Below are 17058 nucleotides of genomic sequence, written 5' to 3' on the forward strand. Positions count from 1 at the left end.
AGTTTGCGGTGCACAGAGATAACTTTGTGAGCTGGCAGGGCGGCTTACGTAAACTTATTAAGTCAAATGTAAATGCAAAATTATCGCACTTGACAGCCAAGTACCCACATGCACCGCCACACGTATGTATGGTAGATTCTGCCAGTGAAAAGAAAGTACCCCTTTCACCGCCCACAATGATGCGTGCGTTTAATTATACGCAATGTTGTGTTGCATACTTTCGAGGGCCGCCTTCAACAATTGAGTTCTCGGGCCGAGGATGGCAGGGTTTCATCCTGATGGGTGCTGTTTTAGGTTCGGTGGCTCGGTGAAAGTGCATGCGAGAGTGCATAAAAGTGAGAAAAACATGGCGCTCGCACTTTTGACAACTCCCGCACACTCGCAACGACATCGCCGCCATTAAACAAACATTTTACGCAACAAATTAAAGCGTAATTAACAAGTGCACGCTGTGCTGCATGCGGTGCTGTAATGGAGCCACGCCCCCAAAGCCCCAAACCCTTGTTCCCCAGGGGGGCGGTCTCATATTAGCAGCCACGCCCCTGCAATATGAACGGGAAATGCAGAGGGAAAAATATCTGAAGTTATTTTTAAAAAATGCCAGCAAGCTGTGGGAAAAACTCAACATTCTTACTACTAATTGTTTTGTTACAATCTTTGTTCGGCGATTTTCTTTTATTTCTTTATAAATTTTATGTTATTGTAATATTTTATTTTTTCCAGAAAAAGGGAACACAAATTTCTGAAATTATAAATATTATAAATTATAACTATTTATTTAAAATTTATTACATAATGAATATAATATGTTCTTACATTTATAAATATGGGCTTGTTCAGAGATGATATATGCTACTAAGTGTTTTTATAGTTGTAAATTTTTTGTTGATAATATAGTTAAATCTTTTCTTATAATTGAAAATAAAATTTATGAAAATTGATAAAAATATTATTGAAAGGCATGTAAAGAATACTAGGATAGAATTTTTTTAATGGTTAGGGCTCACTAAACAGAACTCTGAAATATTTATTAATTAAAACTTCTTTTTTTTGCGTGTACAACATCAAAAACAGCAACAACATCTCGACATTCCGCTTCAAGTTGCAAGTCGTGCCCAGTGGGGGGAGCCATTGGAGCCACCAGGGTGGTGCAAAGTGGTGCTGGGCGGTATGGGGTGGTTCAGGGTGGTTTGGGGTGGTCCTTTGTGGCGGCACAGAAACTTTGGGCTTCGTGCAACTCGGACTGTGAGCCAAGTGCTGTTGACGCGTGCGGCGAGAGCAATTTCATGAAATTGTTTAAATAATTTCGCGCTCAAATGCAATTGAGAGGGTTGTGGGGGAGGGGTAGGGGGCAGGCATGGGCGTGGCAGGGGGTTGTGGTACTGAAAAAGGCGCGCCCACTTGAGGTTTAACAGTTGATGTATGTGTTAGCCGACATGGGTGAGTTTTCTGGGACTGCCACTCGTCGCTCTTTTGTTTGGCAAGAAATTAAAAGTTGCGCCTGCTAACGGCATCCTGCAACGCCATCCGCATCCGCATTCGCATCCGCATCAGCATCCGCATCTCCATTTCACTGGCTGCCAGCGGGATCCACTTCCTGGTGGCGCATTTGTGTCAAGTGCTCGCGAGCGTGTTGAAAGTTTGTTGGTTTTCGGCATCGCACTTTTCCGAGGAAAAGAAGGGAAAATCTATTTGCACATTTTCCTTCTTTTTTTTTTTTGAGTTGAATAAAGCATCTTCGGGGGCACGAACATGTGTGCCCCTCATTAATCGCCTGTCACTGCCTAATTATTCATAAGCCCATATCTGGGGCATATTAAAAAAGTCACCTTTTGACAATCATATACATTTCATTAAACACACTTCAACGGGTGCCCATCTACCCCCAATTAAATGGTACAAAGTGCTTACAAAACACATGAATATATCTGGGGAACTTTTATGCCGTCTGAATGTGACAGCGGAAAACACTGGAGATTAAGCCCAAGGAGCAGCAGGTTGCCTACGGCCGACCTTTGTCTTCTGACCCCGCAGAAAGCGGAAAGGGGAGCAATTAAAGCAGATAAACAAAGGAAACAATTGCAAAACAACAACAGCGGCGGCAGAAGAAAAACAAAAAGGAGGCAAAAAATGAAATTGCTAAATTTCCAGAAGACAAAACAAAAGTAAAAAAAAAAAGAAAACAACTTCAGGCCAACTTAAAAGTCGCCTTACCGCAAAACGCAAACAAAGGGGGGGCGGACCAAGAGGTTAAGGAACTAATTAAAAATTTCACCATCATGCTAGGGGAATTACAATTTGGTCTACGCGTCGGCTTCCAGGTTAGGAAATCAGCCAAGAAATCAACGCGAGAGGCGGGCGCAAAAAATAAAAATTATTCCGCGCATGGAGAATTAACGAAAGTTGCTGCAAACTTTAATGGCAAGGCGACTCGCTGTCGTCACGCACGACAACAAACTTTTCGACACGAGTACGCTGTTAACCCCGTAAGCTCCGCACCAAAAAGAGTCAGTCCCAGATATACACTGAAGAAAATCACCCTTTTGGTTCCAGGTGTTTAAAAGAAAATTCAAAAGCAAACGAGACTATAGACTATCATATACCCGTTCCTCAGCAAGTCAATATAACTTAACTAATAATTATTCACTCAAGAATGGGGTGGAATAGCGTTGCTTGGAACTGATCTATTTATCGCACCATTTAAATAGTTAAACTACTATAAAGTAGTAAAATTACTGAGAAAAAGAACAACTTAAAAATCAAAAAAGAAATTTAATGGTAAAATTAATTATTGTTTTACTATAACTACTATATTACTATACGACTAAAAAATAGAAAAACTACTACAAAATATTAAAACTACCATACAATTAGTAAGACTACTATAAAATGGTAAAGTTACTATAAAAATAGTAAAATGGTTATTGGCATGTATATAAGTATTGATTAACAAAATCAAGTTTTATAATATGTATTTAGGAGGTATTCTATATAAAGTTGTAAACATTTTAAATTAAGTGAATTATTTTTTTTTAAGTAAACATTTTTTAAATCAACAGTCTTACTCAAAACAATAGTGATTTAAAATGTACAATTTTACTGCACACATATAACCATACTTTTTCTCCAAGTGCACCACCTTTAAGCCAAGACTCACCGTTTTGTTGGCCAAATTGCGCACACGGCAGCTGAGATAGGCGGACTTGCCCATGAGGGCGGTGACATTGCGCGGCGTCGAGGGATCGAAGTAGGGCTCCATCCACTTGGGATGGGTGTAGGCGGCGGTGGGCGCGGTGGGCAGGAGCAGGGCCGCCTGGCCGGGAGTCGGCGTGGTTGTCAGCAGGTCGTCCAGCGAATTGTAGCCCTCGATGGGTCCCTGCACACCGCCATTTGTCATGTCTGAAAATGGAGGCAAAACGAGCCGAGTGAGAAGTGAATTTCGGTGTGAAAAAGTCAAAAGCTGGAAATAGACACAAATGCACCTAAACCTAAGCCCCCATCACCATGTATACGTACATATATATGCAAATGCGAACCTTTTATCTTTGTGCGGCTTGCCACGAAAATATTAAAAACCCAAAGTGCAGCTGTTGGCAAGAAATTTGTGTGGCATGCCAGTCGCACACGAAATGACATTTACATTCATTCAGTCACTCGGATGGGGTTACGCCCAAAAAACCCCTTACACACTGAGTAACACTCTTTGGATGCAGTTAGTTGTCATGGGGTTAGGGGTTAAGGGGTCGGATCCTGGTACCGCCCTAACTTTGCTCATTAAAAGTGCTCTGTTACTAGGCCCTGTGGTCGAAAGGTGAGTCCAAGTGGCCAAGGGCTCAGGTATTAGGCCTGTGAGCTTTTATTCTTCAATGATGACCGAGGGTCCTGAACAAATGCATTTTTAAACCAGCAGACAGCGTGCGAAGTTCAGTACGATGTACAGTGAAACCCTTTATTACTAGACAATTGCGAGTAGTTTTTTATCAATTCCATAATACAAAGTTAAATATCATAAAACTATTTTTATTTTTCATTCAAATGGAATTCATTTCATTCAGTAAATAATCCTCAAAAGACCTATTTTCATCACAAACAAAAACATACTTAAGACTAGAAACATTTAAATATTTAAGGTAGGTGTATCATACATAGCAATGTAATAATAATATATTTCAAAATTATATTTATTTATTATTTAGATGCAGTTATTGATACAAGCTTAAAAAATTGTATCCATATTCCAGGGCTTATCTAACCTAATGATTTCTTTATAAAAAGGATATTAGATATTTTTATAAGATATTTATTTGCTTGTCATGTTTTCTACAAAGTAAAGCACTGTGCGCCGGGGAACTGATTCTGCAAATGGGGTCTGTGGCTTCTGCTCTTCGGCGAAAGCTGTGAAAAAGGGGTTAGGGGACTGAGAGGAGAAAGTAGAAAGTAGTAAGGGGCAACCTTCAAGAGAGTGAAGTGTTTGCGGTTGGCAAGTACAAGTGCACACACACAAGCACACACATGTTGCAAGCGGAATTGTGTCACTGCTCACACATACACACAATCGCACACACTCACACAGATGGCAACCGCAAGTCTCCCCTTTCTTTTTCTGCGGCCAACCCTTTTCACTGTCGGGCTCATGGTTATGCAAAATATTTGCACTCAAATCATATTTCAAGGATTAAAACTTGCATTCATTCGAAAACTGTTTTTCCACATGCACGCGCCCAACGCTCACACAAATAAATACACTGGAAAAATGATGCAAGGAGCTGTGACAATAGATTTTTTATTGATATATGGGTAACCAATATGATAAATTAAATTAAAAAAACCTTATTATTAACAAAAAATTTTAAATAAAATTATTTGTCAACTTTGTTTTGTTATTAACAACAGAGGGTTGTTTTTTTTATATAAGGAATGCTAATATTCTGCAATATTTTTGGAAGACCTGTCCTTTATTTTTCCCTGTGTTTATAAACGTGCAAATGCGCACCCACAACTTCGGCTTCATTAAACAAAAGGCAGCTGGGAAAATCTGCCCTCCCCCCAAAGTGACGCGCTTTTCCAAGCAAAAGGGGGCGTGTCAAGCTCAATATGCTTAATGTGGGTAAATTTGAGTGAATGTGGCATTTAATTTAAGCTGCTCCGCTGCAATTGGCATTTGCAGCACCACAGTCTCCATTTATCCAGCTGGCAAATGCCTCTCCTTTTTGTCTGTCTGTCTGTCTGGCTGGCTGCATCCTGCATCCTGAATCCTTCAACTCGCAGGACATGTGGATTTGTCGCTGCTCAGCTTAGTGGTTTGTTAACTGCACTCATGTTAATGTTTCTCCTGTTCCCAGAAGACAAGCCATTTTGCGGTGGAGGTTGTAGACAACTTTGGAGGGAAGTTATAATACGAAAATACCCAGTTTTAAGATAATCGAGTGTGTTCCTGAAGTCTCTGGAGGGAATAGCAACAATAGCCAAAGGCTTTGTATGAATTTTCAACTGGGGATGGATTTAACTATTAATTATTAATTTTGTGTAATTACTGCTATCATGTTTTCAGATATGCATGGAACAATGTCAGATGCATTTCCATAGTTCATTATCTGCGTTCAAGAGTTAATATTATTATCAAAAACAATAACATAATTAAATCTATATATTCAGAAAAATCTATTAAACTGAGTTCATAGCATGAAGCAATCTCAAATTTAATCTTGTTCATAATATCATTTCCCTCTGCTGAAAGACCCTTTTCTACCAAACCAAGCCGGCTTTAAGAAGGGGTAAATTCGAATTCAATTGCCACCGCTGAATTTTCCTCATTTGGGTCCGATGGGAAAGCGGCATGTGTGCAAGTGGGCGCGATTCGAGTGGGTTTTCTCACTTTTTCTCCCCATGTGCGTGCGACTGGGGTTGGTTTAATCATTATGGGGGCCAGACCAGTGCCAGTACAGCCCAATGCCGTACCCTCGTGCCTCCCAAAAAACCCATCACCTACGTCCCCACACCCACTCGCTTCACCCACTCACACAATGACTTTGCATATTTGCCCTTAATTTTCGACAACGTTGACGAGCCGCGTGGAGCAATTAAGAAAACTTTTGCAATTTTCACGCTTTTGTTTCGGCAGTTTTTTTTTCTCCATTCCACTTTTTGGCAGAGACACAAGGGAAATATGGCTAAAGGGCCGCGGGTCGTGAAAGTCGACTGAAATGATGCGTAATGTGCAACACTTTGAACCTTTGCCTCAATGAATTGAGCTTATAAAACCCCCCGATCCGCGCCCATAATTGCCTGCTTATGTTGGGGTTGTAATTTAGAAAGCCTGGGATCCCGACGCACTTAATTGTGTTTAATGGCATTGAATTTCATAGTAAATATCGTTTCATTTCGTTGCCTTCGCGGTAATTAAAAATCAACATTGGCTGGGAATCGAATTACACGGAAAACTCCTTTTCTGTTTGAGTCTATACTACTTCTTTATTCCAGTTCTTGTGTATACCTGGTGATGGTATAGAAAAGGGGGTATATTGTATTTTGTTGAATTGAATGTGGGAGGGAAAGAAAAGGATATTAAACTCTAAGGGAGTAGTTTTACAGAATGTAATGGTATCCTGGCACTTAAGACATATTTCTACTAAAACTTGATTTAGAAAATCTTAAATTTAAAATCCGAAATTCAGAAATGTTATAAGGATTAGGTCTGGTCTTAACCAAACTCAAGTTCTTTATTTTTTATAAGATTATTTCCATTATTTAAAGGTTTTGATAATTATACCCGTTACTCGTAGAGTAAAAGGGTATACTAGATTCGTCGGAAAGTATGTAACAGGCAGAAGGAAGCGTTTCCGACCCCATAAAGTATATATATTCTTGATCAGGATCACTAGCCGAGTCGATCTAGCCATGTCCGTCTGTCCGTCTGTCCGTCTGTCCGTCTGTCCGTCTGTCCGTCTGTCCGGATGAACGCTGAGATCTCGGAAACTATGAGAGCTAGGCTATTGAGATTTGGCGAGCAGATTCCTGAGCTTCTTACGCAGCGCAAGTTTGTTTCAGTAGAGTGCCACGCCCACTCTAACGCCCACAAACCGCCCAAAACTGTGGCTCCTACAGTTTTGATGTTAGATAGAAAATTTTAACTGAAATGTATTAGTCTTGTCCATACCTATCGATTGACCCAAAAAAAATTTTTCTACGCCCACTCTAACGCCCACAAATCTCCCAAGAAAAAAAGCTATGACGTCAGAGCCAGACAGTGCGAAATGTTTTTACGCGTGTATGTGTGTGTATGTAAATAGTTGCCGGCCGAACTTAGCGGCAAAGAGAAAAGCACTGCCGGCGCTCAGAGAGAACAAAGTGCGCGGCTAACTTATTCTATTGAACAATGAATTTGTCACGCCTACCCTAACGCACACAACGCTTAAATCTGTCTTCCGCCGGTAGGTGGCGCATTTAAATCTCGCTTTGCTGCTTGCATATCTCCATTTCCCTTTGGTCGCTTAAGCTGAGTAACGGGTATCTGATAGTCGAGGTACTCGACTATAGCGTTCTCCCTTGTTTTTCCTATCAAGACATTGAGTACCAGGTATCTTATAGTCCAAACCCTGCCCTGTATTTCAGTTCTCCCCTTTCTGTATATTGACTGCTTTATCGCACCACTCATTTGAGATGACGAGGGCAATTGGTTGGGTCTTGAACGCGGCCTGCCAGCGGCCCCTTGAGTAATGATGCCTTTTGACATTGTCTAAGCGATTTAATGCGTGGCCTCGTGAGTTGGCTGGAAATCAAATGGGCATTGAGATGTTGGCCCTCTTGAATATGCACGCGGCCACCACTCAAATGGGAACCGCTGAACCACCGAACCACCGAACCACTGAACCATCGAACCACTCCAGGATCCAGTCACTCATTTATTTATGTTGAGCACGGTGCATTGGGAGGCTTTTGTGGCCGCCATTTGCTCGCTGCTCTTTTGGCCATCATCGCCTGCGGCTGGGATGTCTTAATTAAGCTTAAATGATGCTGCAAAATTTATTTCATCTCGCACCAGGAGCAATATCGCCCATCTGGGGGATAAGGTGTGGAGCGTCTTCTATATACACACATATACATACGCCTGCCTTGCATATAAATTATCCACGCAAATTACATGGCACGAAAATTGAAATTGTGTATGTGGGCGGGGGTTTTTGGTGGGCGTGGCCGGGTCTCTCTTGAAAAGACTGCTGTCATATTTGCGCCGCTTCCTTGCTTCACACATAATAATTTTTAATGCTGTTCATTAATTAGCGCCAATCGAGAGCAGCTTAATTGCTCGCATGATTACCCCCGAAGAAGAGAAGAAAAAAAGGCTACAAAAAGAGGCTACAAATTGGAAACACAATGAAAGGATACTCCACAGTTGCCACCAAAAGTTGATCATATTTTCCGCAGGAGTTGACCTTATTAAATGGCATTAAGTGATTTACGAATGCATAAATTGCTCGTCATTATGGAATGTTTTTATTTGTTTAATGATGAATTATTTAATGAAGATTTTGAAATCAAAGTGTGGTTTGATTTTCCAATATCAAATAAAAACCCTGAATAAATAATATATCTATTATCAGTTTATTTAAAAAAAAAAAACAAGGATTTAAAACATGACGATAGTACTTACCAATTTTATGTTATAATCGAAATTCGAGATAATGATAAAAGATTTCTAAAAATCAGTTAATCTATTTGGTCTTTAAAATAAATCAACCTTATAATAATAATAATAAATAATAGAAATAAAGCCTTCAAAAAATGCTCATCTTAAAACAAAATATGTACTTTATGAGAAAATTAGAACATACTTTGTTGTCAAAGTTTATAAAGCAATATTCTAGGTCAACTTCCTTCAGCGAACTTTTTCCGTTCCAGTAAAAGGTAGCACAAAACACTGCCCGCAAAAGTATGCTATGAAAAATAAATCCATTCAGGCTCAAAAGGAAATAGTTTGTGCATGAGGAATTTGTTGGTTCCACTTAATTTGTTTTGGGATACACCGCTGCTCACACTCACACACACACACCACACACACACTCTCACTGGCTTATAATCAAGACACATTTCCCGGCTGTCTGAGGCAATTTAAGGGCTTAACATCCTGTTTGCTGCCTTTGTCTCTTGTTATCTTCAACCTTGATTGACAACATTTTTGTGCAGCGTGCTCCTTGGTTGTTGTTGTTATTTTTGTTGTTCTTCCGGTTTGTTTGTCTTTGCATAGCCACTTCGTATGACAAAACATGCGATACGACACGACAACAACTCACACACGAGCAGGGTGTGTGTGCGAGTGTGCAAACACACACACTTGGCTTAGACACAAGCATAATTCTTGTTATGAAATATTCGTAAAATTCATACAAAGTACAAGCAAATGGCATGTGAGTAAGTTAAAAGAAGATGTGTGTGTGTCGATGTGTGTGTGTGTGTGTATAGCTGGCTCTGTGTGTGAGTGTGTGTGCTTTTCACATTGAAGGCCGAGAGCATAAAGTGAAGTTTATACAAGAAGTTGCCCGTACTCCTGGTGGTCCTGGAAGTCCTGGTTTTGGCGCAGGTTCTGCTTCTGGTTATGGCACGGCTTATCACCTCTGGCATGGGTTGGAGCTTATAATGAAGCATTGTTTGCCGCCCAAAGTTTGGCCAGAATGGGAAACAACAACATCAGCTGCAGCTTCAGCCTCAGCCTCGACTTCGGCTTCAACAAAAAGACCAGCCTGGGGGAAATTGGCGAGGAGAGTGGTGCAATCGGGGTCCTCGGCAGATATTAAAACAATATTTGCCGTGGCTAAAGTTGGTCGCATAAATGCATGCAGCTACTTATGCAGAAACCAATGTACATTCCCCTACAACTTGGAAAGAACACTGGGAAAAATTGCCTTGAAACATAAGACATATTTTATATTTCAATTATTTATCATATAAAATCATCATTGCTAAAAGTCATTTACTATATAAAAATATAATTGCTGAAACATCATTGCCAAAAGAAATTTCTCATATGAAAAAAGTACTGCTAATTTTCCAAAATTGTTTAAGCTTAATCATATTATTTTATCAAAAAATTAAGATTTTATTATTTAATAGAGGCCAAAAGAGAAGGAAAGTAGGTTGCTAAAATATTGGTCCCTAGTACTTAGTAAGTCTACCATATTTTATAATTTAAAGCTTTAAAATCTGAATTTTTAATATAAGTAAGCGTACATGTACCACCCCCTTTTTTTTTGCTGTGCAACATTTGCATGATAATTTAAGTCAAGGAGCTGCTTTTGGGCCTGGTTCGCCTTTGGTTTTGGCCAGCCATTTGCCTGCTCAGGCCTTGATTAGAGCTGCCCCATTGCCGTCTGTTATTGTTTGGCATTTTGCACTAGTCTCGATTTTATTAATGATCACCATAGATTTTCCAATCAGAATGTGTAATGCCTTTCGGCCCTAATGGGGGTCACCCAGCGGCCACGCCCCTTGGTCCCTTTTTCCAACCCCATGGATGTGTGTCCCTATGCGTATGAAAGAAACCTATTCAATGGCTTGGAAAAGGGTCTGCAGTGGCCTTGGACCCGGCCAAGAACCCAAAAAAGCCCGAGTGACAGTCACAATGTCACTTGGCCAATGGATTTGCCTCGATTGAAGGACAGCACTGTTGTAGAATTTTAATTGCGTGTGTTAATTTTTTGGGCTCGCTACCATTCAATTTAAATTTATGGTACATACCCAAGGCCATAAATTGAAGTGGGTCGGGTGGCAGTTTAAGGCACAATTTATTATCGTACCCTGGGCTGTGAATTCTGGCCTTTTGGGCCCCTGGAAAATGGGATCTTTCACCGGATTCGATTTTATTTGATCCTTTATCGATTGGCCAGGTGTTGTGTGTGGTCTCTGCATTATGCAATGCAACTTAATCAATCAGCAGCTGCGTATCTTGATAAATGTCGGTGAAGCGTTTCGAGTTTTTCTGCTCTTCACTCAAACCGGAAACCGGAAACCACAATGTAGACATTTTAATTGAAGCCAGGCAAGTGACATGTCACAGCATGTCGTCGTTGGTTTCGGAGAAAAAGGGGGATTGCATATTTACAATTGGCGGCAAACCGCAAAAGGCAAACTTGATTGCAATTGTTGAGCCGGCTGCCGCAATAAAATATTAAATTCAAATGAAAACACAATAGATTTGGCTCAGCTCTCTTGGATTGTTGTTTCTTTTATATCGCTCCATTCATTGAAATATTTAGCAACACAGTGGGACCTAAAATCAAGGACACCCATGGCTCGGCATTAGCTCAAACCCCTTGTTTTAGGCACTGGTTCTCCTGTTTTATCCCACTGTAAGCCGACACAGCTGCTGGGAAAACCACATGGCAAAGTGCAAACAAACATATAATAAATCATTTTTAAATAATTCACAATCTGGCCAAATGGCAGGCCAGCAAACACGAGTTTGTGCGTATAAATGTGCAACTAAAGTCGAGCTCAAAGCTTCGTTTTTCAGAGGGTGTAAAAATGTAAAGAGAACCGAAAAAAGAACATGGCTAAAATGTCGCTTTTCTGGTCTTTGGGCTCAGCACAAGCTTCACTTTTGGCCATCACGAATTCGATGGCAGATCCGCAGAACGTGCTGCCATTGCTGGGAGGATAGGAGCTTTAAGAACTGGCCCATTCTGGGTTTTATTCATTTTTTTTTGTCTACCACCCAACCAGCCATCCATCTATTCCATATGCATGTGGCTTAGAGGCGGCTAAAGGGGAAGGGGAGTGGCCAACTTGTTTGCCGAACGCGTTTTGCCTGCAAGTTCCATTCGCAGCTTCGAGTTTGATTGAGTGCTCCTCCGGTTGATGGCCGCATTTGGAATTGAGTTAAAACGTAGCAAATGACTTAAAAGTGCCAACTATGGCATGCTTAGCCATGTCGCTTCCTCTGCTGGCCCTCCTGTCTGTCCATCAGGCCATCTTCATCATGCACACACGACGGCCAGTGCTGGCATTTTGGTAAAAGAGGAAACTAGCCAGGCTTAAAGATCAGAAAATTAAGGGATATATCAAAAGATTTCTAACAACTCTATAAAGTTGTTATATGTCAATAGACCCAAAAAGATAAATAAACCTAAAAAGGTGTGTAAGTTTATATATTTTGGATCAGCTTTCATTATAAAATCATGTGTCTTTTATATCCTAACTTAACTTGGCAATCCAGCGAATTCGATCCAAATAATCTCATTCAAAAATCTTTAAATTTACGTATTAATTTATGTTTGTAACCTCTGACCTTCAACAGTCGCCAGACTTAAGTTCGTCTGGTTTTCCCTAAGAGGTCTTGGGGAATACGCATTAAAATGCAAATTTTCCTGACTTCTGTGGGTGGAATGAAAAGAAAGGCCTTGGTGGAATATAAAAAATGTTGTACGAGCAAGAAGATAAAAAAGAAAACAAAAGCAGTCCTGGGCGTGAAACTGGAACCTCAGGATCACAATTTGCAGACACTAATCTATAAGTTGGACAGGATTACTTCGAAGCCTACGATATTTTACTTTGAAGCTATATTTAAAGCAAAGCTTTTAAAAATATGTTCATAATATTATTTGGAAGACTCTTGTCAATCAATTATCAATTCAATAGATGGCAACTCTTAACTGGAAAGTATTCCCTTTGGCAGCACTGATGACGTGCAATCAGGACGAAGTCGGAGGAGGAGGATGTGTCGGGATCTGTGCAGTGACAGTTATTCACTTACATAGTGGCACTTAGTTATAGACCGATGGAAGGACGAGGAAGAACGTGCACAATCATTGCGTCAGTCACGTTTTGAATTGAAGAAATTCATCAGACAATTTCGTCTGCGACACACAGAGTCATTCCTTTAGCTTCAGAGCCGAGCTCTCGTCCTGCGTCCTTAGTCCTACTTCCCTTGGGGTTATCCCCAACTTGCCAACTTAAGTTCGTTGCCAGCAATTTGTATTCCGTTGAGTGGGTTTCACCTCAAAGAAATACACAAAAAACGGGCACGAATTGATTGAATTAAATTGGGATTTTTATGCGTGCATGATTGCATTGATGAGCGGCCTTCACTCTTTTTATCTACAGTTTTGCCACAACTCATTCCCACCGCACAGCGAATGCTTTATTGTTTGAAATTCTCATCAGTACGGTTGATGATGCCATTTTTATGTGCTTTTTGTTTATTGCGTGAAATGCATTGAAAGGACTGCGTTTAACCATTTTATCGCTTTTTCTTCAGCGCGAATGATTTGCACATGCTCGTCGACAGCAAATTGAATAGTTTAAATAATTTATGTTGGCATTTATGTTTTTTGTATAACTTACGATTATGTGGGAAAATAACCATAACAATGTTGCAAAATGATTTTCACAGATGAAGGCTGAAAAGTATATTTACACCGAGTATCAGTGTCGACTGTTATGTAATTCCATTAAAGGCAAGGCCTTTCAGGACTGCTAAAAATAGAGTTTAAACTAAAAATGAAACAGGCAAGTGAAAAGTCATCCATTAGGAGTTTGTGCACCCATTTTAAAATCCCTCTGTTAATTTTACACTTGGTTAAACCTAACCGCTCAGGTGTACGGCAAGCTAATCTCAAAGCCTTTAGACCGAGAACGTGCTCCAACCTTTTCCAAACTAGACAATTTTTTCTCAACAGCTGATAAGTCAGCGCCGAAAAAACAAGGACCTGTCTGATAATATTTTAACAGTAATTCAATCGACGTCAGGTGCAGCAGACTCCCAGGGGTACCAAGCCGACTTAAAGTGACTGGCAAACAAAGAAAATAAAAGTCCACAATGCAGTGGTAATTACAAGTCAAGCCACGGCCTTTCAGTGGGAGTTGATTTCTACACTGAGGGAAAATGGGTTTTTAAGTATCATAAATATAAATACTATATAATCTAATGCTAAGAAAATTATATAAAATATTATTTGTCTTGGCTTACTCCGAAAATCTTCAACCCTCGAGGATTCTGAGGTTCTGTTTAATATTAAAAAATATACATTTAAGGTCGAAAGTATATATTCAATATTTTAAATATATTGTGATATTTTTTATAATTATTGATTTCCTGTTTTGTATAGTATTCTTAAAGATGGCTTTTAAATGGCTTTAAGTCCTGAGAGAAGGCTTTACATAGTCCCCATGAATAATTATTTCCAACATATTTGTTTTCCAGCACTTGACTTTTAATTTGGTATGATGAGTACATATTAAATATTGCGTATTCTCAAGAATAATATTTTTTTTCTTTTCAAGACTATACTTAAATGGTTATTATTTTTCCCTGTGCACTTGTGTCGCCGTCCCTCGGAATCTGATGGCTGGCAAAGTCCGTTGCCATCGATGATGGGCAGCAGCTGCCAAGCTGCCAGTGCCAGGCACGCGCTGCAGCCGGAATCCATGAGTAGTGATCGGGATTGGGGAGCGGGAATAGGAAACTGGTAGCTGGGAACGGGGATCCGGGAACCAGGAACCAGACACAGGTAGCATGTGTGTGCATTCCCAAGGAGCGTTCACTGTTGGGCCAAAATCACAACAGCAACACGGCGAACATGAGCCGGTGTATTCATGGCCGTAGCCGGAGTTTAATGGCGGGATTGTGGAGGGGCAATCGGCCCCCAGATCCCAAAGGACTTGCCATTTAACTGGCTGGCTGGCTGCCTGGACGAACTGAGCCTCGCGGGACTCGGCGCACTGAATGAAATACATTTTTTGCCGCTTGGCTTTGCTCCGTTTTCCCCGCTGCTCGTTCACATTTTTCCTCACCTGACTTTCCGCCCGTTTTCCCATTTTTCCCTTTTTCCCAGCCCAGCGCCGCGTTGTGTTATAAATTTCGAAAGTACACACACACGTGCTCACGTACGAGCTTTCCTGTGTTTGCCCCTGTGCGAGATAGCAGGTCCTGCTGGCTGCTGGTCCTGATACTCAGGATATCGCTACCGCTGCCGCTTCTGCTCCTGTTCCTGCCGAATCTGCGGCTGAGGGCCCCGGTCCCTCCTGGGGGCAACTCAAAGTGGAAATGTTTGCCTTATTAGTACATTCAGCAGTAAAAATGTGTTAATCTATAAACGTGTGCGCTTCGCAGCTCACTGCTCACAGCGGGCTGCCCAAAAGGATATGCACAAGCATGCAGAGAAAACAAATATTTAGGCAGAGGTATCGTATAAAAATAGGGATTATTTGCATTTAATTTGGAGTTTTAAGTATTATATCTAAAAAATATGTGTTTTGTGTGTTTAAATTTATTACCTAACAACTCTTTGAAATATTTATAAAACACATGTCCGCCAACTTAACTTCTTAACATATTAATACATTACAAAAAATGCTTGTTGAAATTCTAAAAAAAAATTATTTTAAGTACTTAATGAATAAAAATAGTTCTTTCTTCTTATAATTTACTTCTTATTAACCATAAAATCAGTTTCTAAACTAACATTTTTACAAGTTTTTAAATGGTTATATATTCAGAATCTACTTAAGATGTAGCAAGACCAGGAACTTATATAGCCAATTTTAAACCCTCTGGGAAATAACCTTCCAGATATTTGAAATGAGTGTGGGTCACGTCATTCCATTTTAAACTATTTTATATACTTTATTTATTCTATTTTTTATTTTATTATTTTCTCACACTGTCGCACTATATTATTTTAGATTGCCCGCGAGACTAGGCAGCCAGATTTCGGAGCCGCTCGCAGTTCTTTAATGAATTTATCGCGTGTTGGGGCCACGTTCCACATACGCCTCGTGTGCCAGGCAGCCGTTAAGCATGCGGCAAGTACAAGGACATGCGGCAACTACGGCCACACATCCTTGCTGCTTGCCTGCTTCATTAAAACTATGTGCTTTTAATGTTTACCGCCTGGGTAGGCACGGAGATGTCTACTGGTGTGTCGAGAGGGACGGACAGGTGCCATGACCATGCCCGTAAAAGTGGATGGAGATGTGGTATAGGTATGATGATGATCATGATGTTGCCGCTGCCACTTTCAGCCTGCCATGTAAAACATTAAAATTTGACAGCTTTTAATGGGACGAGAGATACGGAGTGGGTGGCGAACACAGCTGGGCCCAGCTGGCGGAATACTTTGGCGCTTCCTGCTGATGACGGCCTTTAATCGCTGCCTGCATAACTGATTACCAAGCGGCCAGATGACGATGCCCATGCCCCATGATCCACGCTCCATGCACCGTGTTATCGCTCCATGCCGCTCGATTCGGCTCGGAAATAAATCATCCTGCAACAAGGAACGCCACTTGGCATGCAGCCAGCGAGGGGCGAAGGTCCTGCCACTTTGGCAGGCGAATTATTGTTTTCCAATTAATAAATGTCATTTGCGCTCGAGGCGGCAAAAACAAGGTCAGCGTCCACTAGGAAACACTTGCAACACAGGAAACGAAGGTATATGCGATTAGAAAAGTCACGAATTCGCATTGGAGAGCTCATGAACTAGGAAGTAGATAATTATGGATGCTAAACTATGCTATTTTCAAGAAGCTAATACATTTTTAAGTATTTCATCACAGTACCTTATGCAAGTTCTTTTTTGATAATAATATTTAATGCCTATAATATCTAAACATCTTTCACGTTGTTAAATAAATTTAATGTGTGAATTTCTGGATAAACTGTATTTAATTGATTTTGTTAATTTATTAATTGAACACAAAGTGTTTTTAAGTACTGCTGGAATCTTTTACTAAAAAATGTATTGTTATATTTTGTTAACTACAAAAATTTGATCCTTCTCGTTGTTTTTATGTGGTTTTTGAAAACAAATTCATGAGCTTTAACAAAAGTTTGGTAATTTTACCTATATAGCCAAAATGTTATAAAAAAAGTTAGCAAACTCGGTCTAAAATAGTTTCGGTTGAATCTCAAGAGTGCAAACTCATAATCCAACCCTGTTATGGGGTAATAAAATCCAATAATGGCAGCTAGAAACAAAAATTGGGTAATTTAAAAACCGAAATATTAAATGCGCTTAATTAATATTCATAAGTGAATTTATTTACCAGATGGCCCCGACGGCTTAC

General features: G+C 40.3%; 1 protein-coding gene across 2 annotated transcripts in view; it reads right to left on the bottom strand.

The window, feature by feature from the left end:
- The window catches only part of LOC119554736 (junctional adhesion molecule A), a 111443-nt gene that overhangs the window by 37780 nt on the left and 56605 nt on the right, over positions 1-17058 (bottom strand). For both annotated transcript variants that reach the window (XM_037865758.1, XM_037865757.1), the window contains exon 3: positions 3158-3399. In XM_037865758.1, the coding sequence (XP_037721686.1) occupies positions 3158-3399 (242 nt within the window). The remainder of the gene's footprint in view (positions 1-3157; positions 3400-17058) is intronic.

This window comes from Drosophila subpulchrella, chromosome 3L (assembly GCF_014743375.2).
Source record: "Drosophila subpulchrella strain 33 F10 #4 breed RU33 chromosome 3L, RU_Dsub_v1.1 Primary Assembly, whole genome shotgun sequence".
Classification (NCBI taxonomy): domain Eukaryota; kingdom Metazoa; phylum Arthropoda; class Insecta; order Diptera; family Drosophilidae; genus Drosophila; species Drosophila subpulchrella.